Below are 23,782 nucleotides of genomic sequence, written 5' to 3' on the forward strand. Positions count from 1 at the left end.
ATCTCCAGGTAATCACTCTGAAAATAATTCCAAAAATATATATAAAAACATCAAGGGAATTAGAATGGTATACTTGAAAGTGCTGTTTTAGGGGCACCTGGGTGACTCAGTCAGTTAAGCATCTACCTTCCACTCAGATATGATCCCAGGGTCCTGGGATCAGGCCCCCACTTGGGCTCCTTGCTCAGCAGGGAGCCTGTTTTTCCCTGCTCCCTCTGACCCCCACTCCTGCTTGCTCTCTCTCTCTCTCTTCCTCTCTCTCAAATAAATTTTTTTAAAAAAGAAAATGTCTATTTTGCGGGTCTCATTAGGAGATACTATTATCTCTTCATTTTTTAAATGAAGAAACTGAGATCTAGAGAGGTTACACTGTTTAAGTACATAATAGAATTGAGACTCAAAACCAAGTCTGTCACAAAAATCTCTGTAATAGGTCCTATCAAGGACGTCGATGAAAATCTTGGGTAGAACATAGTACTATTATCTCTTCATTTTTTAAATGAGGAAACTGACATCTAGAGAGGTTACACTGTTTAAGTACATAATAGAATTGAGACTCAAAACCAAGTCTGTCACAAAAATCTCTGTAATAGGTCCTGTCAAGGACATCGATGAAAATCTTGGGTAGAACATAGAAATGGTTAAGCTTTATTATTTTAATAACCATGTTTTATAGTACTATACTCTTTTGACTCCAGATCAGGAGTTTATTTTTTTTTAATTTTTATTTATTTATGATAGTCACAGAGAAAGAAAGAGAGAGAGAGGCAGAGACACATAGGCAGAGGGAGAAGCAGGCTCCCACCGGGAGCCCGATGGGATTCGATTCCGGGTCTCCAGGATCGTGCCCTGGGCCAAAGGCAGGCGCTAAATCGCTGCGCCACCCAGGGATCCCCAGATCAGGAGTTTAAAGCTCAGGAAGTTTCAGTATTTTCCTAGAGTAATATTTTTAGTAAGCAGTATAGCTGAATTTGACTACAAGTGTATATGGTTCAAAGCTTTCTGTCGGACCATGCTGCTTTTGCGTTGCAACCTAAATATTGAGATGGTTTTAACACACTCACAAGCAGTTATGCATGCTAGTAAATAACTCAAGAGAACAACACAGACTTTATAGAAAAGCAATATTGAATTTTCCTTTTCTGGAGTTTTGTAATTCATGGAGTTTTGTAATTCACAGATGAGAACTTTCTTATTTGTTTTCTCTTTCAACCTAAAAGAACTCAGTGTTTTTAAAAAAAACAACCTGGGTGATCTGTTTCTAATTTTACTTTATATCAATTGATATATTCATCTATGTGTTAAAATATTTACAGGGACACAGATGCAGCCCAGTACTTGCTTTGATCTCTTTTCTTTAATTTTTATTTTTAAATTTTTTTATTGAAGTATAGTTGACACACAATGTTACATTATTTTCAGGTGTACAGCATAGTGATTGGACATCTCTATGTATGCCATGCTCACCACAAGTGTAGCTGCTACATGTCATCAGACAATATTACTACAATACCATTGACTATATTCCCTATGCTGCACCTTTCATTCCCATGACCTCTTCAGTCTCTCTAAATTTGTAAAAAGTGATCTTGGTTATGTATAGCTGGGGTCTTCTCAGAAAGATAAATGCAGGCAGGCAATCATTGTTCTCTTCCATCAGCAAAGGAGGACTGTAGAATTTCATGATTTAATTTTAAGAGAGCTTATATTTGTCATCATCTTGATATTTATATCCTTGACTTTTACCAAAGACTATTTTAGAATATCCATTGCTCTTAGAAAAGAATTTGCCTTTCTAGGCTGCATTAAGGAAACTCAAGAGATTTCAACATAATTCTATGACTGTAGAATCTGTGCCCTTCCTGGATCTAAATGAGGAGGCCACTGTTTAAAGTCTCACTATACGGGGATATTGCATCAAATGCTTAGAAAAAGGACACATTTTCTTTCTCCTTACCCCTAATTCAGGATAGCTTTCCTCTTCAAACAAGTTCCTGGGCATTTATACTTTCTTGTAAAAAAAAAAAAAAAAAAAATTCAGTGGAACATCCCAGTATTTTAAATTTCTGAATTTGTCTTTAAGATATCCACCCCCCTTTATTTTTTTACTAATTTGAATTGTATTTACTATTATGAGTTTGTGTTGTAAAACTCAACTGATTTTAGAAATCAAGTTGATCAAATGAGTATTGGTAATAATACATAAGGATCGTGTGGTCTTTTGGTAACAGAAGAGAACATGGCTGCTTAAAGGCATTCAAGTTCAATTTTTCAAATTGGAAAACTACCAGACCATTAAAACATGTGGCTCATCAAAGGCCTATGGCTTCTCAATTTATAGACTTATAGACTATAGACTATAGACATTATAGACTTCTTCCCCTAGCAATTTATATCAGATGTTTTATAAGTTTGACTATTCAAAATACATATTTGGTTGAGTTACCTACTAAATTTTTGCATAGTGGAGACCACCCAGGAGCTCACTCTGCCAGATTAACTCATATTTGTATAAACCATGGAAGAATGCCTCTTCTGCCATTTCTGAGCAAATACATGAATTCTAGTTTACCATTGTAATTACCATTACAAAATTTGTGGCTCTTTACACAGCTTTCTATATTAATTGAATTTGTGCACATCTGCTCATTTGAAAATGAACAAACAAGTGTACTTAAAACATTCTTATGCCTTCCTCATTAAATGATAGGGTTCAGATGCATCTTCACCATGCATGCCCTTGTTATATTTATATTATAGTTATGACACATTTACCATTTATTGAAAGCTTTGAGTAGTTCTTACCTTACTTTCAATTTTCAGGAAATATAGGTAGCTGGGCACCTGGGTGTCTCAGTTGGTTAAGAGTCTTCCTTAGGCTCAGATCATGATCTCAGGGTCCTGAGGTTAAGCCCTGTGCTGGCTCCCTGCTCAGCAGGGAGTCTGCTTCTCCCTTTCCCTCTGCCCACCACTCCCCCACCCCCACCCCCACCCCCGCTTGTGCTTGCGCATGCTCTCTCTTAAATAAATAAAATCTTAAAAAATTCACAAAGCTTTTGAAATATATTTGTGGTTCAGTAATAACAGTTGTCTACTTCAAACTTTTACATCTGTTTAATTGAAGAGAATCAAGAATATAAAGCAAACTATCGAATTATACTTGCAGTTAATTACCTAGATGAATCAAAGTTTTTCTTATAATACAATTTTCAAAAGAAATAATTTAAATAGTTCAGCTGATAAAAGCTACAGTTATCATTCGTAACCTATTAGTGAGGAGTCTCTTAATTGCAAATAACAAAGACTCAACGCAAAGTAACTTGAGCAAAGTGGGAATTTGTTGGCTCCAGTAACCAATTACAGGGTGGACAAAGGGGTGCTTACTCAGAAACCACCCAATCCAAGGACATTCCCTGTCTCTCCCTTCTGCCCCGTGGTCCCAGCTTCACTCTGCCAAATTTCTCGTCACTGCTTTTCCTTGTGAGTTGGTATAAATCTCTTCTACTAAAGATAGACTTCCTCTGTTTGGTAGGAAAAATAGCCATTTGGTGGTAAAGAATAGGCTTTTTGGACTCAATAGCCATTTGGTGGTAAAGAATAGGCTTTTTGGACTCAGCTTCCATCCCAGGAATCACTGGTTTAGGTTAAATGTCAGTAGTAAATGTTAGCTGCCTGTGTCAGCCATCATTATTACTATTTAAATAAAGATAAATAAGAGGAGAACAGTCCAAGCCAAGAGAATAACTTAATTGGAAAATGAAAGTGAATGTCATTTCCTAAAATGGCTCAAATGTGGTTGCAATATAGAGCACAATGCAGATAACAGTAATGAGAGACGGTGCTAATGAGAAGTAATTTGGAACTAGATTATAAAGAGCCATAGATACCAGCTGAAGAATTTTGACTTTTCAAAAACAGTGGGAGCCACTAAAAAAAAATTATAGCATCACTTTTTTTCCTGATCTGATACTCAGGCTTTCTTTTTATTGTTTTCTAGAAAATTCCCAACATATACTGCAATAAAAAGTTGTATGATGACTCCCATGTACTCATTATCCAGCTTTAACAGATACCAATAGATGGCCAATCCATTGAAGATTTTTAAGGAAGGCAAGAGAGTAATTGTGACACTTCCTTTATTTAATCTTCACAATGTGCCTGTGAAGTATATGGTATTCCCACTTTCCCTAATTACAAATGAGAAAACCATCAAAATGAAGAAGTAACAGTGCTGGCATTCTAACGCACATACAACTTACTTCAGAATTCAAATTCTTTCCTGTGCTGCATCATGCTGCCTCTAATTCTGATGTAGAGCATGATTCTGTTGAAGACAGCTGTTGATCTGCCTCCCTGTTGGGGCTGTTGACCCTATTCAGGATGGTAGATTTCTCTGCTCTAGCCACTGTGCCTCCTCCAGGGTCACCAGGATCTAAGTCAACATAAATATTCAACCTAAATGCTAAGCTAAATGTTCAGCTAAAATGACTGCTTAGTCCAATAATTCTCAAAGTATGGTCCTTAGACCAGCAGCATATTGTTAGAAAATATAAATTCTCAGCCCTCCACCCCCATCCCAGCCTACTGAATCAGAAATTCAGGGGCTAGGAGCTCATGATCCCTATATTGCCATTTTCTATGTGGGTTTGTTTGTTTGTTCTGTTTACTGTGTTTAAATAAAATGCTCCAAATTGTTTCCTGCAAGCATGAGGTTAAGACCATCTACCAAGAGTATTCCTAAGACAAAAGCATATTAAAAGAATTTATAGGTTTCTTTTTTAACAGGTTTGAAAACCATGTCCTGACTTAGGAATTCTTACTCATACAACACCAGCAGTCTCTCTGGGGATATTACATAACTACACGGAAAGGAATTTTAAGGCACTTTTTACTGCCTATATTTAAAGTGCTTGATGGTGCCATCTGGTGGTGTAAGCACTATAGAACGTGCAGCTTTGTTAGTGCTTTGGGGATACAACATGTGTATTTTTAAAAATCAGTTTTACAGTAAAAGTTTAATGGAATAGTCAAATATAAGATGTACAAAGAATTTATCTACTGTAAAACCTCCATTGAGAATTCTTAGATATGATACCAAAACACAAGCAACAAAAGAAAAATAGCTAAATTAAACTTGATCAAAGTAAGAACTTAAGCACATCAGAAAACACTACTGAGAAAGTGAAAAAACAGCCCACAAAGTAGAACATATTTGAAAGTCATAGAGCTCATGAAATAGAAGTATCCAAATACGTAAAGAACTCTTCCAGTTCCACAACAACAACAAAAAAACAACCTAATCTAAAAATGAGTGAAGGACTTAAATAGACATTTCTCCAAGGACAATATACAAATGGCTAATAAGCACATGAAAAGATACTCAAAATTACTAGTCATTACATAAATGCAAGTCAAAACTACAATGAGATACTGCTAAGATGGCTTGAATAATTTTTAAACACAAACAGAAAATAACAAATGTTGAAGAGGATGTAGAGAAATTGGAACTCTCATACATTGCTGATGAAGAAGTAAAATGGTGCAACCACCATGAAAAGGCTTGGCAATTCCTCAAATAGTTAGACATGGAATTACCATAGGATCCAGCAATTTCACTACTAGACATATACCCAAGAGAATTGGAAACAGATGTTCAAATGAAAACTTGTACATAAATAAATGTTCATAGAAGCATTGTCCATAATGGCCAAAAAGTGGAAACAACCCAAATGCCCATCAACCAATGAACAGGTAAATAAAAAAATGGCATATCCATATAAAGGAATATTATTTGGCCATAAAAAATAATGAAGTATTAATACATTTGATGAACCTTAAAAATATTATGCTATATGACAGAGACAGGCACAAAAGGACACATGTTATATGATTCCATTTATATGAAATGCCTAGAATAGGCACATCTATAGAGATAGAAAAATTAGTAGTTGCCAGAGGCGGGGGGAAAGGGGAGAGTAGGATTTCTTTGGGGGCAATGCAAATGAGATAGTAGTGGTAGTTGCACAGCACTGTGAATGCACTAAAAGCCACTGAATAGTACACTTTAAAATAGCTAAAGTAGGGATCCCTGGGTGACGCAGCGGTTTGGCGCCTGCCTTTGGCCCAGGGCGCGATCCTGGAGACCCGGGATCGAATCCCACATCGGGCTCCCGGTGCATGGAGCCTGCTTCTCCCTCTGCCTATGTCTCTGCCTCTCTCTCTCTCTCTCTCTCTCTCTGTGTGACTATCATAAATAAATAAAAATTTAAAATAAAATAAAATAGCTAAAGTGGTGGATTTATGTTGTATGTATTTTACCTCAATTTTTAAGAAGACCTCCATTGATCGGCAAGAGTCCAGAACCTTTTTTGGTTATTATTATTATTATAGATATATTTTGCCCACAGTAGTTGGTAATATGTATGCTATTTGTTCTACTTTTTTGACCTAAAATTATTTATACATGTTTTTGCAGCTATACTTACCACAGTTTTTGTTGGCATGTATACTTAGTTAGATATATATATAGATAGATAGATATAGATATATAGATATGTTATATATTACATATAGTTATATATAACTTAGTTATATATATGTAGATATATATTATAACATATATATATATATATCATAGCTTAATTATTTTTCAAATGTTTAGTGGTTTTCTTTTTTTTTTTTCCTTTCAATTTCATTGAGTCCTGCTCTAAATGCATAAACAAAGAGTATTTAAAACTCTTTATAGGGATGCCTGGGTGGCTCAGTGGTTGAGCATCTCCCTTTGGCTCAGGGGTAATCCCAGGGTCCTGGGATTGAGTCCTGCATCAGGCTCCCCGCAGGGAGCCTGCTTCTCCCTCTGCCTATGTGTCTGCCTCTCTCTTTCTATCCTTCATGAATAAATAAATAAAATCTTTAAAAAAATAAAACTTTTTATGGACCTTTCATTGGTATTTCTTCCCCAGATTGTACTGAGTCACTTTCTTTAAACGATTTCTGTGGTGTTTTTTTCTCTAATCTATAGGAAGAATATACTAATTTATAATACTACCAACAATGGATGAGAAAAAAATGGAGGATATTAATGTTTGCATGTCTACCCTGCACATGCACTATGCCTGGATCCTTTCACATCCACTGTTTTATTCAACTCCCACTCCTACTCTGTTATAAAGTAACTAGAGGGGTTGATGCAGTTTTTAGACAAAGATAAAAACGCAACCACTTTATCTCTAAGTTTTGTCCCACAGCTTTACCAGTATTGAATTTATCTTTTTTAATTCCTATTTATTAGAAAAGACATTTTCTCAGGTGATTGTTTACTGTTGACATGTATGCTTGCATAACTGTCTTAGCTTTTCTCCACTTATTATTAATGGATTTTAAACAATTTACCTTGTAAGCATTATATATCAGAGCTTTGTCATCATACTTTTGCTTTTACCCTTTTACAGGCTCTCGATGGAAATGTGTATGATCACCTGAAGGATTATTTAATAGCCTTCAGCAGGACTGAGCTAGAGACATGCCAAGCTGTGCAGAACACATTCCAGTTTTTATTAGAAACCTCCAGCAAGGTAAGTTACCTTTATTAAAATACATGATATGTTATCCATTTTAGAATCTAAAATGTTTTTGCATATAAACAAAATGAAGTTACCGATACATTAGAAGAATTCTTTAAAGGGCAAATTTCCTGGAAACAGTATTCTTCTAACAAAGTTGGAAGGTGTTCTCTTCCCTCGGTGAGTTGGCACAAAGGGGAAAAAAGGGAGGTGATGACACAAGCCAGCTGAGACTTGAGTCTTTTGCCATGTATGTGCTTTTGAGAAGAAATGATTTAAAGAGTTTTACCTTCAACTTAAATAAATTTGGGGAACAACAAGGTCATGTGTCAATGCAAAGAATAATAAAAAAGCACAAAAGGGAAAGTAACATTTTATTATTGTTGAAGAAATGAATACTCGATCTTGTTTTTTTAAAAATTAACCTTACCTTTTATGTGCTGTCATTCTTTGATAGTAATCTTTTTATTCAAAAGTGTTGAGATCCAGCAACTTTGCTGGCATATTCACACACTGCAGAGAAAGCAAACGAAATTATTTGAATTCTTCAAGATCTGACAAATTAAAATTTTTTGCAGCAGAGAAACTGTTCTTTTGAAGATAAATTGTTCTTGTGATTAGTAATGTTATTTTTATTCTGATAAATGCATAGCAAATATTCCCTGACTGAAAGCATGCAATTGTAAAAATATATTCATTTTTTAATATCTATTTTTAAAGATCCAGCTTGGTCCTCTTTTTTGGCAGGGGAAACAGGAACTGGCTAATACCTTAAGATATTATTTGGAAAAGAATCAGGGTTTCTTAGGAAAGAGTCATAGACTCTTCTTCCTGAATACCTCATATGTATGTATTATTGTTTTCAGTGTACCATAGCTCTTTTATTTTTAGAAAAGCATTTAAAATATTAAGTTGATATGGGAATATAAAGATCACTAGCCTGGTGCTTTGAAATCCTGTCATAACTTCTATTTTCCTTTATTTTTACTCTCCAGAATCCAATACAAGGTATAAAAGGATTGATATATGGAAAGAAAGATGGGCAGAAAGATAGATAGTTATATGAAAGCAAATGTAGAAAAATGTTAATTGGTTAAAGCATCTGCTTTCAGCTCAGGTCATGATCCCAGACTCCTGGGATAGAGCCCAGCATTGGGCTCCCTGCTCAGCGAGGAACCTGCTTCTCCCTCTGTCTACCCCCGACTCATCTTGCTGTCTCTTTCTCTCTCTCAAATAAATGAATAAAATCTTTAAAAGAGAAAGAGAAAAAGAAAAGTGTTAATTAATCTAGGTAGTGGGTATATGGGTGTTTCCGTACAGTTCTTATTTTAATGTATGTACATTTGTAATTTTACATAAGAGAATGTTGGGAGAAAGTCTATAAAAACATCCTGGCTTTGTTCCATTTATGGAATGGTTGATTTTTGACTAGTGATCAAATTGTTTATTTTTTTTAAGATTTTTTTTTTTATATACCTATTTGACAGAGAGAGAGCACAAGCAGAGGGAATAGCAGTGGGAGAGGGAGAAGCAGACTTCTGCTGGGCAGGGAGCAAACTTGGGGCTTAATTCTAGGACTTTGGGATCCTGACCTGAGCCAAAGGCAGATGCTTAATCGACTGAGGCACCCAGGGGCCCTGTGATCAAATTGTTTATTGATCCATTCAGGGTTTCTATTCCTGTTTTTGTACATTTTTGTAACTTATACTTTCCTAGGAAATTCTCATTTATCAAATTTGATGGTATATGTTTGTGTATAAACTTCTGTGCCTCCACAGTTGTCTCCTTTTTCATTTCTAATATAGTTTGTGCTTTCTCTCACTGTGATCAGATTTACCAGTCTATTCTATTAATCTCTTCCAAGAGCCAACTTTTGTTCTACTCTTCCATGTTATTATTTCCTTAATTTCTGACTTTATATTTATTATTTCCTTCTACTTTGTTGCAGCTTATGTGCTTATTATTTTTCAAGTAAATCCACTTAAGACTAAAAATCTTTTTCTACTTTAACTGCATTATATATGTAGGGCTATTTGTTGTTTCTACATTTTCCCCCTTGTTAACTGATGAATTATTTAGAAGTGAGTTTTCCCAGTCTTCATTCAGTGGGAGTATGGAGTGGAGTAACTTTTTTCATTTTTAATTTTATTAGAAATTATATTTTGTTTTTATTTTATTACATTCTGATTTTATCAGAGGTTGTCCTCTGACAAAATTGTCTGAAATCTCTTTTTCTGAGAATAAGTTAGATTGGATACACTACCTTTAGTTTATAAAGCAGGTAAGTGTACAGTCTTTAAAAATAACTAATATTTTACACAGCACTTAATTTTCTAGGAGTTTTTAGCATATCTTCTGAGGTTGGTATTATCATGCCCATTATATAGAGAGGAAAACCGACTCAGGAGGTTTATGTGGCTGCCTGAGGCTACATACTCATATAGTATTGTCCATACTCTACTACCATACTGTATTATCTCTTTAATTTATATTATTTCCATAGAAAATGAATTTAAAATGTATAAACTGATTTGGACACATAAAGAGATAAGCTTTCATTTTCCTCTGCAGTCACTCATAGGAATATCTTGCTCCCCAGAGATGAGTAATAAATGAGATGCTCTTCTGTTTAGATTGAAAGTAAGAATGATGTAACTAGGAGATGAGCTCTTTTGTTCCAAATACAAGAGTTCATAACTTCAAGTTTTATCCCATGTGTTTTTCTGTTACAAAGAACTTGTTATGCTACTCTTATAATATAGTAAGAGTATTTTTAGTAAAAAGCAGCACAGTGATCTGATAACCCCGAGGAAAGTTTGAAACTCTAGGTTTTTATTCTACACCCTTATTAGCCTTCTTGGAGGAGGAGGTTATTCTTCCCACCATATCTAAATTATATCTGTGCATGTTCTCAAATATATTTTGGGGTAACTGTACTGACACTGTAGCTATACTACATTACTTTTTTTTTTCTTTTGCTACCATTTATTTGCTATGTGGTATGTACCCAAGACATGAGTCATGTCTAGTATCCTACTCCCTGATCCCAGGAGACAGGGTAGGCAAGGAAAGCCCAAGGAGAAGCTACCATATCATGGGGAAATGGTAGGGGCTAGTGGAGGCAGGGGGAAACCCAGGCATCCTGCTCTGACTTCTAGCAACTTCTGCCCTCAGTCATGAGGGGTGCCCTATTCTCCCATCCAGTGATCCCAGGTGCAGCAATGGGAGAGGGGAGGACAAAAAAGGAAGATGACTCAGTGCTGGATGGAGGCGTCCCTGCTCTGCATGGCTATTTGGCTCTGGCCTTAACTATAGGTGAACTGTAGTTACAGTGCTCTCTATATCTTACATCCCCTAAAGGGAGAACCTGGCCCTAGGAGTTTTTGTTTGATTTTAATTATTTATGAAGCTTGCTTTTCTCCTTAATATTTTATGAAGTGCTTTGTATATGTAACTGAAGCAGATGTTGTCATAAATATTTTCTCTAGGATAGTAACTCCAAAAGTAGTTCCACTGGCCTTTATAGTTTGTTCACATGTGCTTGCTTTCTGTCTGCAAAAGGAAACTCCTACCAATTAGTAACATTAGCTCTTCTCTTTAAACAATTCAAAAAATAAAATTGTTATTCTCTATTTTGTTGGAAATTAAATTATTATTGCCATTCTTAATACTTGGAAGACTAAGCAAAAAAAAAGTAAACTTAATAAAATAAAGGAAAAAATTACATGATCATCTCAAAAGACACAGGGGGAAAAAAAGACAGGAAAAGCATTTGACAAAATTAAACATTTTTTTTAAAGATTTTATTTATTCATAGAGACAGAGAGAGAGGCAGAGACATAGACAGAGGGAGAAGGAAGCTTCCTGTGGAGAGCCTGATGCAGGACTCCATCCAGGACCCTGGGATTATGACCTGACCCAAAACAGACACTCTACCACTGAGCCACCCTAGTGCCCCAAATTAAACATTTTTTCATGACAAAAACACAAATTAGGAGTAGAAGGGAATTTCATTAACAGATAAAAGGCATTTATTAACACTGCACTCAGTGGTAAAAATCTGAAAGCTTTCCTTCCTGAGATAAGAAACAAGACAAAGATGCCCATTTTCCCCCACTGTTCTAGAAGTCCTAGTGCGATCAGTTAGTCAAGGGGAAAAAAATGGGATGGCTAGTTAGTTGATCATCTAACTTTGGCTCAGGTCATGATTGTGGGGTCCTGGGATTCAGCCCCACTTTGGGTTCCCCACTCAATGAGGACTCTGTTTCTCCCTCTGCTTGTGCTAGCTCTCTCTCTCTCTCAAATAAATGAGTAAAATCTTAAAAATATATATATATAGAAGTAAACCAAAGTGAAAGGGAAGAAATAAAATTATCTGTATTTGCAGATGACGTAACTATACATAGAAAATACTATAGAGACCACAAAAAAAAGTACTGGACCTAATAAATGAATTCAGCAAAAGTTACAGGTAGAAGATCAAAGCACAAAAATCAGTTGTGTTTCTATACTCCCATTACTGAATGAGCCAAAAGAAACTTAAGAATTCCAACTGTAATTGTATCTGAAGAATAAAATACCAAGAATAACTCTAAATAAGGGTTTGAAAGACTTGTACATTGAGAAACTACAAAACATTGCTGAAAGAAATTAAAGAGGACCTAAATAAATGGAAATAATAAATATTTATGGATTGAAAGATTTCATATTACTAATATTGCAGTATTCCCCCAAAGCATTCTACAGATTTAGTCAATCCCTATCAAAAATCCAACAGCCTTTTTTTTCAGAAGTGGAAAAGCTAATCCTCAGAGTCATATGGAACTACAAGGGGTCCTAAATAACCAAAAATAACACTGAAAAGAAAAAGTTGAAGAACTCACAGTTCCCAATTCCAAAACTTACTGCAAAATTAATCAAAATAATGTGGTACTAACATAAGGATAGACATATAGACCAATGAAATAGAATTGAGAGTCTAGAAATAAGCCCAAACATATGGCCAATTGATGTTCAACAAGGTTATGAAGGCCATTTAGTGAAGAAAGAATAGTGTTTTCAACAAAAGATGTTAAGACAACAGGATAGCCACATGCAAAAGAATGAAGTTGAACCCCTGCCTCATTCTATATACAAAAATGTATTCAAAATGAATCAGTGACCTAAAGCTATAGAAGAAATCTTTATGACCTTGGATTTGGCAGTATGTTTTTAGTTTTAATAGTAAAACAGCAGCAACCAAAGAAAAAATAGGCAAGTGGACTTCTCCAAATAAAAGCCTTTGTGTATCAAAGAATATTATCAAGAATATGGAAAAGATGGCCCATAGGAGAGGAAAATTATTTATAATAATTACTATTTACTATTTATTATTTGAAATTATTTATAATCATTTGTCTAATAAGGATTTAATATTTAGAATATATAAAGAACTCAACAAAAATACAAATGACCCAATTAAAAAGTGACAAAGGACCTGAATAGACATTTCTTTAAACAAGATATACAGAGGCACCTGGGTCACTCAGTCAGTTGAGTGTCCAACTCTTGGTTTCAGTTCAGGTCATGATCTCATGGGTCATGAGATCAAGCTCCATCTTGGGCTCTGAGTTCAGCAGGGAGTCTGCTTGAGAGTCTTTCTTCCTCCCTCTGCCCCTCCCCCTGCTCACTCGCTTACTCTCTCTCTCTCCCTCTCTCTTTCTCTCTCAAATATAAATATTTTAAATATATATGCAAAAAAATCAATGAATAAAAAATAATTTAGAAAAAGATCTACAAATGGCCAATAATCATATAAAAAGATGTTCAACATCATTAGTCATTAGGGAAATGGAAATCAAAACCACAATGACATCCATTTTTTTACTCACTGGGATGGCTTTAATAATTTAAAACAACCAAACACACAGAAAATAACAAGTGTTAGCAAGGATGTGGAGAAATTAGAATGCTCAAACATTGTTAGGAATGTAAAATAGTGCAGCCACTATGGAAAATAATTTCTCAAAAATTGGAACATCGAGTTGCTGTATGACTCAGCACTTTCACTCAAGAGAATTGAAAACGTATTAAAACAAAAAAGTCACATACAGGTGTTCAAAGCAGCATTATTCATAATAGCCAATAAGTGGGAACCTAAATGTCTGTCAGCTGATGATTAGATAAATAAAATATGCTATATCCATGCAATGGAATGTTGTCTATAAAAAGGAGTGAACTGCTGATATATCATACAACACACATCCCAGAGAATAAAATATATTAATAGCTATGCCATTTAAAAGATGCTATTATGGGCTAAATTGTATCCCCCTAAAATTCATATGTTGAAGTCCTGATCCCTAATACCTCAGATTGTTACTTAATTTGGAGATAGGATCTTTAAAGAGGTTATTAAGGTAAAATGATCTTAGTTCTCCAGAACTAAGAGGAAATAAATTTGTTATTTAAGCCAACCAGTCTGATCCTTTGTTCTGGCTGTCGTAGGAAACTAATATAGATACTTATCCTCATTATTTTTTTTATTTTTATTTATTTATGATAGTCACACAGAGAGAGAGAGAGAGAGAGGCAGAGACATAGGCAGAGGGAGAAGCAGGCTCCATGCACCAAGAGCCCGATGTGGGATTTGATCCCGGGTCTCCAGGATCGCGCCCTGGGCCAAAGGCAGGCGCTAAACCGCTGCGCCACCCAGGGATCCCCACTTATCCTCATTATTAATCAAAGAAATGGAAATTAAAAGCACTATGAGATTCTATTTTATACTTATTTTATACCTATGAGATTGACAAAAATATAGATAGACAGGAATGAGTATTGGTGAGAATATGGATTACCAGAAAGTCATAGACTGCCCAGGGGAGTACAGAGTGCTATATCCAATTTGTGAACATTTGGCATTATCTAGTCAATCTAAAGATGCACTTAGCTTATGGCCCAGCAGTTCCACTCCTAAGAAATAATCCTGGAGAAATTTTTGCACATGTGTACCAGGACACTTTTGGAAAAATATTCATAATAACATTAAAAAGCTAGAACCCAGCCATCCACAATAGGATGAATAATGGATTACCATACCAGCAATAAAATTGAAAGATCTATAGGCACATGTATTAATATGCATGAGACTCACAAATACAATATTGACTGAAAAGCAAGTTATAAAACAATACAAACACTAAGATGCCATTTAAGAGTTCAAAAATACCCAAGAAAATAATATCATTTTGAGATATATGTAGTAATAATATTTAAATGGAAAAAAGAGAAAAAATTTAAAAAATAAATGGAAAAAGAGAGAGAAGGGTAAAATTCAGTAGGATGGTTACCTCTAGAGTATGCACTCTCAGAGAAGGTGATAATCCCCCCAAAGGGGAGTAAAAATTGCTTCCAGATAGTTAGGGAAGGGTTAAATATTATAGTGGGCCACAGTAACATATATAGTATATTTGTGGTATTAAAATTAATCAAAGGATAACTAGGAAAAATGTCTGAAGAGGTATGTGATAAGGAGGGCATTGGCAATATGGGTATTCTTTTACTTAATCTCAGCAGTGGATAGACAGGTGTTCTTAAATATCTGTTCATTTGAATGCTACTTTAGGCAAAGTCACTGTGCTAGGTGCTGAAGGATACATCTGTAACAAGGTTTAAAGCTTCATCTCAGTTATCACAAAAAAGGACAGAGGGGAGCAGAAAAGGAACGGAAGGATGGATTACAAGGGGAATGAGGAAACCTTTGATAGTAAGGAATATATTCACTATTTTGGTTGTGATGATGTTTTTACAGGTGTACAGCTATGTTAAAACTTACCAAACTATACTTTATATAGTTTATAGCATATCAGATATACCTCTCTAACACTTTTAAAGAGAGAGTGAGATTGGGCATATATCCCAGAGAAAATAAAAATTTATTTCACGCAGAAACTTGCAGACAAATGTTCATAGTAGTTTTATTCTGGTCATTTAAACTGGAAATTGTTTAAATGACCTTCAATCAGTGAAGGATCAAACAAATTTGATGTGTCTATTCAATGGGATACTACTCAGCACTAAGAAGGGGCAAACTGTTGATATAGTCAAGGAAATTATGCTGAGTTTAAAAAGGCTATCTTAAAAAGACAGGTGCTAGAGCACCTCGGTTGCTCAGTTGGTTAAACCTCTGAGTTGTGATTTTGGCTTAGGTCATTATCTCATGGGTCATGAGACTGAACCCTGCATTGAACTCTGTGCTCAGCCAGGGAGTCCACTTGATATTCTCTCTCCCTCTGCCTCTCCCCATCCCCCTGTTCATGCTCTCTCTCTCTCCCCCCCTTTCACTTTCTCTCAAATGAATCTTAAAAAAAAAATGTGGTGCATGAGTCCATCATACAATATTTATGAAATAACATGTTATAGAGATAGAGAATAGGTTAGTGGTTGCCAAAAATCAGGAATGAGGGGAGTGAATATAGCTATTATAGAGTAGCACAAGGGAATCTTGCAGATGGTTCAGTTAAGCCTCTGATTTTGGTGCTGGTTACATGAAGCTACACACATGATAAAATTGCATAGACTTCTACACACACACATACCCAAATCAGTTCATGCATAAGTGGTGAAATCTAAATAAGCTCTGTGCTTTGTACCAGTGTTGATTTCCTGATTTTTGATATTTACTGTAGTTATGCAAGGTGGCAACATTGGGAGGTATATAGGGTCTCTTTGTGACTTCCTTTCAAAATAAAATGTTTGAGAAAAAGACCAGTGACTAACCTAGTACCTCTAGTGTCCAGATTTTATTTTCTGAATACTTTCTCTCTCATTTAGGAGTGAGGGGAAGGAGACAGGGCTTTTCAGAAAGATAAGTGTGATTCTCCAGGTCTGGGGCATGAAATATATGAGATAAACCTTAAATGGTTTGTCATAGTAGAAACCAAAGAAACTAGCAAAACTTTCAAAAACTACTAGGTCATATCAAAAGGATTTAGAATGTGATCTTACTGGCCAAAGATGGGATGATTATAGCATCACTAATGATAATTGCAGTGAACTAAAGCACATTGAATATTTTTAAAGCCATGTTTTCATAATAATAATTTATTAAAGTTACAATTAGGCATTCTTTGGAGGTTTCTAGGGAAACAACTTAATTGGACAACTAGATAATAAAGAGAAAGAACCATTTATCTTGCCTTCCTTATACAAACTATACCTCAAGGTAATTAAATAGTCGACTTGCAAAGTTTCTTTTATAGACTTATTCCAACTAATAAATGACAAAGGAATGATAGAATTCCTTGTTAGATTAATAGGAAAACAAATAGAAAAATCTCTAGTTTTTGCATCCTCCAATAGATTTATTATCATAGGCCTGTTACATTAGTTTCCTATGGCTACTATACAAATTACCTTAAACTAGGTAGCATAAAACAACAGAAACTGAGGAGGAGGGGCAAGATGGCGGAAGAGTAGGGTCTCCAAATCACCTGTCTCCACCAAATTACCTAGAAAACCTTCAAATTATCCTGAAAATCTATGAATTCGGCCTGAGAATTAAAGAGAGAACACCTGGAATGCTACAGTGAGAACAGTTTGCGCTTCTATCAAGGTAGGAAGACGGGGAAAAAAGAAATAAAGAAACAAAAGGCATCCAAGGGGGAGGGGCCCCGCGAGGAGCCGGGCTGAGGCCGGGGCGAGTGTCCCCAGGACAGGAGAGCCCCGTCCCGGAGGAGCAGGAGCTGCACCAACCTTCCCGGTGGAAAGGGGCTCGCAGGGAGTTGGAGCAGGACCCAGGAGGGCGAGGATGCCCTCGGGTTCCCTGGGACAGTAACAGAGCAACTGCGCGCCCAGGAGAGTGCGCCGAGCTCCCTAAGGGCTGCAGCGCGCACGGCGGGACCCGGCGGGACCCAGAGCAGCTCGGGGGGCTCGGGCGGCGGCTCCGCGGAGGGGGCTGCGCGGCCTGGGAGCGCGAATCCAACAGCGCAGGCCCCGGAGCACAGGGCGCCGGGACACAGCCCAGGATCCCGCCTCCCCCGGGACAGGCAGAGGCCGGGAGGGCCCAGGACAGCAAGGAAGCTCCTGCCACGAGCTGAGCAAATCAGCGGCCCCGCCCCAGAGCCTCCAGGCCCGGCAGACGGAGTAGTTCCTGTGGGGGCTGAATCCAGGGCTCCAGAGCTGCAGCAACCACTGGGGTTGTTCCTCCTGGGGCCTCACGGGGTAAACAACCCCCACTGAGCCCTGCACCAGGCAGGGGCACAGCAGCTCCCCCCACTGCTAACACCTGAAAATCAGCAAACAGGCCCCTCCCCCAGAAGACCAGCTAGACGGACAACTTCCGGGGAAGCCAAGGGACTTAAAGTACACAGAATCAGAAGATACTCCCCCGTGGTTCTTTTTTGTTTGTTTTTGTTTTGTTTTGTTTTGTTTTGCTTTTTGATTTGTTTCCTTCCCCCACCCCCCTTTTTTCTCCTTTCTTTCTTTTTCTTTCTCTTTTTCTTTTTTTTCGTTTTTTTCTTCCTTTTTTTTTCTCTTTCTCTTTTCTTTCCTTCTTTCTCTCCTATCTTTTTCTCCTTTTCCCAGTACAACTTGCTTTTGGCCACTCTGCACTGAGCAAAATGACTAGAAGGAAAACCTCACCTCAAAAGAAAGAATCAGAAACAGTCCTCTCTCCCACAGAGTTACAAAATCTGGATTACAATTCAGTGTCAGAAAGCCAATTCAGAAGCACTATTATACAGCTACTGGTGGCTCTAGAAAAAAGCATAAAGGACTCAAGAGACTTCATGACTGCAGAATTTAGAGCTAATCAGGCAGAAATTAAAAATCAATTGAATGAGATGCAATCCAAACTAGAAGTCCTAACGACGAGGGTTAACGAGGTGGAAGAACGAGTGAGTGACATAGAAGACAAGTTGATGGCAAAGAGGGAAACTGAGGAAAAAAGAGACAAACAGTTAAAAGACCATGAAGATAGATTAAAGGAAATAAACGACAGCCTGAGGAAGAAAAACTTACGTTTAATTGGTGTTCCCGAGGGCGCCGAAAGGGACAGAGGGCCAGAATATGTATTTGAACAAATTCTAGCTGAAAACTTTCCTAATCTGGGAAGGGAAACAGGCATTCAGATCCAGGAAATAGAGAGATCCCCCCCTAAAATCAATAAAAACCGTAAAACACCTCGACATTTAATAGTGAAGCTTGCAAATTCCAAAGATGAAGAGAAGATCCTTAAAGCAGCAAGAGACAAGAAATCCCTGACTTTTATGGGGAGGAGTATTAGGGTAACAGCAGACCTCTCCACAGAGACCTGGCAGGCCAGAAAGGGCTGGCAGGATATATTCAGGGTCCTAAATGAGAAGAACATGCAACCAAGAATACTTTATCCAGCAAGGCTCTCATTCAAAATGGAAGGAGAGATAAAGAGCTTCCAAGACAGGCAGCAACTAAAAGAATATGTGACCTCCAAACCAGCTCTGCAAGAAATTTTAAGGGGGACTCTTAAAATTCCCCTTTAAGAAGAAGTTCAGTGGAACATTCCACAAAAACAAGGACTGAATAGGTATCATGATGACACTAAACTCATATCTCTCAATAGTAACTCTGAACGTGAACGGGCTTAATGACCCCATCAAAAGGCGCAGGGTTTCAGACTGGATAAAAAAGCAGGACCCATCTATTTGCTGTCTACAAGAGACTCATTTTAGACAGAAGGACACCTACAGCCTGAAAATAAAAGGTTGGAGAACCATTTACCATTCAAATGGTCCTCAAAAGAAAGCAGGGGTAGCCATCCTTATATCAGATAAACTAAAATTTACCCCGAAGACTGTAGTGAGAGATGAAGAGGGACACTATATCATACTTAAAGGATCTATTCAACAAGAGGACTTAACAATCCTCAATATATAGGCCCCGAATGTGGGAGCTGCCAAATATATAAATCAATTATTAACCAAAGTGAAGAAATACTTAGATAATAATACACTTATACTTGGTGACTTCAATCTAGCTCTTTCTATACTCGATAGGTCTTCTAAGCACAACATCTCCAAAGAAACGAGAACTTTAAATGATACACTGGACCAGATGGATTTCACAGATATCTACAGAACTTTACATCCAAACTCAACTGAATACACATTCTTCTCAAGCGCATATAGAACTTTCTCCAGAATAGACCACATATTGGGTCACAAATCGGGTCTGAACCGATACCAAAAGATTGGGATCGTCCCCTGCATATTCTCAGACCATAATGCCTTGAAATTAGAACTAAATCACAAGAAGAAGTTTGGAAGGACCTCAAACACGTGGAGGTTAAGGACCATCCTGCTAAAAGATGAAAGGGTCAACCAGGAAATTAAGGAAGAATTAAAAAGATTCATGGAAACTAATGAGAATGAAGATACAACCGTTCAAAATCTTTGGGATCCAGCAAAAGCAGTCCTAAGGGGGAAATACATCGCAATACAAGCATCCATTCAAAAACTGGAAAGAACTCAAATACAAAAGATAACCTTACACATAAAGGAGCTAGAGAAAAAACAGCAAATAGATCCTACACCCAGGAGAAGAAGGGAGTTAATAAAGATTTGAGCAGAACTCAACGAAATCGAGACCAGAAGAACTGTGGAACAGATCAACAGAACCAGGAGTTGGTTCTTTGAAAGAATTAATAAGATAGATAAACCATTAGTCAGCCTTATTAAAAAGAAAAGAGAGAAGACTCAAATTAATAAAATCATGAATGAGAAAGGAGAGATCACTACCAACACCAAGGAAATACAAACGATTTTAAAAACATATTATGAACAGCTATACGCCAATAAATTAGGCAATCTAGAAGAAATGGACGCATTCCTGGAAAGCCACAAACTACCAAAACTGGAACAGGAAGAAATAGAAAACCTTAACAGGCCAATAACCAGGGAGGAAATTGAAGCAGTCATCAAAAACCTCCCAAGACACAAAAGTCCAGGGCCAGATGGCTTCCCAGGGGAATTTTATCAAACGTTTAAAGAAGAAACTATACCTATTCTCCTAAAGCTGTTTGGAAAGATAGAAAGAGATGGAGTACTTCCAAATTCGTTCTATGAGGCCAGCATCACCTTAATTCCAAAACCAGACCAAGACCCCACCAAAAAGGAGAATTACAGACCAATATCCCTGATGAACATGGATGCAAAAATTCTCAACAAGATACTGGCCAATAGGATCCAACAGTACATTAAGAAAATTATTCACCATGACCAAGTAGGATTTATCCCCGGGACACAAGGCTGGTTCAACACCCGTAAAACTATCAATGTGATTCATCATATCAGCAAGAGAAAAACCAAGAACCATATGATCCTCTCATTAGATGCAGAGAAAACATTTGACAAAATACAGCATCCATTCCTGATCAAAACTCTTCAGAGTGTAGGGATAGAGGGAACATTCCTCAACATCTTAAAAGCCATCTATGAAAAGCCCACAGCAAATATCATTCTCAATGGGGAAGCACTGGGAGCCTTTCCCCTAAGATCAGGAACCAGACAGGGATGTCCACTCTCACCACTGCTATTCAACATAGTACTGGAAGTCCTAGCCTCAGCAATCAGACAACAAAAAGACATTAAAGGCATTCAAATTGGCAAAGAAGAAGTCAAACTCTCCCTCTTCGCCGATGACATGATACTCTACATAGAAAACCCAAAAGTCTCCACCCCAAGATTGCTAGAACTCATACAGCAATTCGGTAGCGTGGCAGGATGCAAAATCAATGCCCAGAAATCAGTGGCATTTCTATACACTAACAATGAGACTGAAGAAAGAGAAATTAAGGAGTCAATTCCATTTACATTTGCACCCAAAAGCAGAAGATACCTAGGAATAAACGTAACCAAAGATGTAAAGGATCTATACCCTCAAAACTATAGAACACTTCTGAAAGAAACTGAGGAAGACACAAAGAGATGGAAAAATATTCCATGCTCATGGATTGGCAGAATTAATATTGTGAAAATGTCAATGTTACCCAGGGCAATTTACACGTTTAATGCAATCCCTATCAAAATACCATGGACTTTCTTCAGAGAGTTAGAACAAATTATTTTAAGATTTGTGTGGAATCAGAAAAGACCCCGAATAGCCAGGGGAATTTTAAAAAAGAAAACCATATCTGGGGGCATCACAATGCCAGATTTCAGGTTGTACTACAAAGCTGTGGTCATCAAGACAGTGTGGTACTGGCACAAAAACAGACACATAGATCAGTGGAACAGAATAGAGAACCCAGAAGTGGACCCTGAACTTTATGGTCAACTAATATTCGATAAAGGAGGAAAGACTATCCATTGGAAGAAAGACAGTCTCTTCAATAAATGGTGCTGGGAAAATTGGACATCCACATGCAGAAGAATGAAACTAGACCACTCTCTTTCACCATACACAAAGATAAACTCAAAATGGATGAAAGATCTAAATGTGAGACAAGATTCCATCAAAATCCTAGAGAAGAACACAGGCAACACCCTTTTTGAACTCGGCCACAGTAACTTCTTGCAAGATACATCCACGAAGGCAAAAGAAACAAAAGCAAAAATGAACTATTGGGACTTCATCAAGATAAGAAGCTTTTGCACAGCAAAGGATACAGTCAACAAAACTAAAAGACAACCTACAGAATGGGAGAAGATATTTGCAAATGACATATCAGATAAAGGGCTAGTTTCCAAGATCTATAAAGAACTTATTAAACTCAACACCAAAGAAACAAACAATCCAATCATGAAATGGGCAAAAGACATGAACAGAAATCTCACAGAGGAAGACATAGACATGGCCAACATGCACATGAGAAAATGCCCTGCATCACTTGCCATCAGGGAAATACAAATCAAAACCACAATGAGATACCACCTCACACCAGTGAGAATGGGGCAAATTAACAAGGCAGGAAACCACAAATGTTGGAGAGGATGCGGAGAAAAGGGAACCCTCTTACACTGTTGGTGGGAATGTGAACTGGTGCAGCCACTCTGGAAAACTGTGTGGAGGTTCCTCAAACAGTTAAAAATATACCTGCCCTACGACCCAGCAATTGCACTGTTGGGGATTTACCCCAAAGATACAAATGCAATGAAACGCCGGGACACCTGCACCCCGATGTTTCTAGCAGCAATGTCCACAATAGCCAAACTGTGGAAGGAGCCTCGGTGTCCAACGAAAGATGAATGGATAAAGAAGATGTAGTTTATGTATGCAATGGAATATTACTCAGCCATTAGAAATGACAAATACCCACCATTTGCTTCAACGTGGATGGAACTGGAGGGTATTATGCTGAGTGAAGTAAGTCAGTCAGAGAAGGACAAACATTATATGTTCTCATTCATTTGGGGAATATAAATAATAGTGAAAGGGAATATAAGGGAAGGGAGAAGAAATGTGTGGGAAATATCAGAAAGGGAGACAGATTGTAAAGACTGCTAACTCTGGGAAACGAACTAGGAGTGGTAGAAGGGGAGGAGGGCGGGGGGTGGGAGTGAATGGGTGACGGGCACTGGGGGTTATTCTGTATGTTAGTAAATTGAACACCAATAAAAAATAAATTAAAAAAATAAAATTCAAAGTCAGCCTTTATAATAAGTAAACATAAAAAAAAAAAAAAAACCAGAAACTTATTCCCTCTGAGTTCTGGAGCCCAAAAGTCCAAAATCAAAGGATCATCATAGCTGCATTCCTTCAAACAGTTTTCGGGAGAATCAGTCCTTGCCTCTCCCAGCTTCTGGTGGCTACAGGCATTCTTTGGCCTATGGCCGTATCACTCTAATCTCTGCTTCCATGGTCACGCTGGCTCTCCCTCTGTATTTTTTCTGTGTCTTTTATACAGATACTTATCATTGGATTTAGGGCCCATTGAGGGAATCTGGAATTATCTCAAAATCTTTAACCTGCAAAGGTCCTTTTCCAAATGAGGTAACATTCACAGGTTCCAGGGTTTAGGACATGGATACACCTTTTTAGGGGCTACCCTTCAGCCTACTAAAGCTGTTAATATCATAAAAATAGGTAAATCAGAGGCAAGCCTTCCCATGAAGTAAATATCACCTTGCAAGAAATAAAAACAAAACAAAACCCAGAATGCAATCAAGCTTCAATTTATAGGACATACAGGGAACAGAACACAGCAAGGATGCAGTCAACAAAATTCAGGCTGTAGGAAACACCACAGGACAAAAACACAGTTTCTT

General features: G+C 37.3%; 1 protein-coding gene across 6 annotated transcripts in view; it reads left to right on the forward strand.

Moving 5' to 3' along the window:
- The window catches only part of FCHSD2 (FCH and double SH3 domains 2), a 333,702-nt gene that overhangs the window by 240,305 nt on the left and 69,615 nt on the right, over positions 1-23,782 (forward strand). For all 6 annotated transcript variants that reach the window (XM_035703856.2, XM_049098913.1, XM_025459111.3 and 3 more), the window contains one exon: positions 7,452-7,574. In XM_035703856.2, coding sequence (XP_035559749.1) covers positions 7,452-7,574 — 123 coding nt within the window. The remainder of the gene's footprint in view (positions 1-7,451; positions 7,575-23,782) is intronic.

This window comes from Canis lupus, chromosome 21 (genome assembly GCF_003254725.2).
Source record: "Canis lupus dingo isolate Sandy chromosome 21, ASM325472v2, whole genome shotgun sequence".
In the NCBI taxonomy this organism is placed as follows: domain Eukaryota; kingdom Metazoa; phylum Chordata; class Mammalia; order Carnivora; family Canidae; genus Canis; species Canis lupus.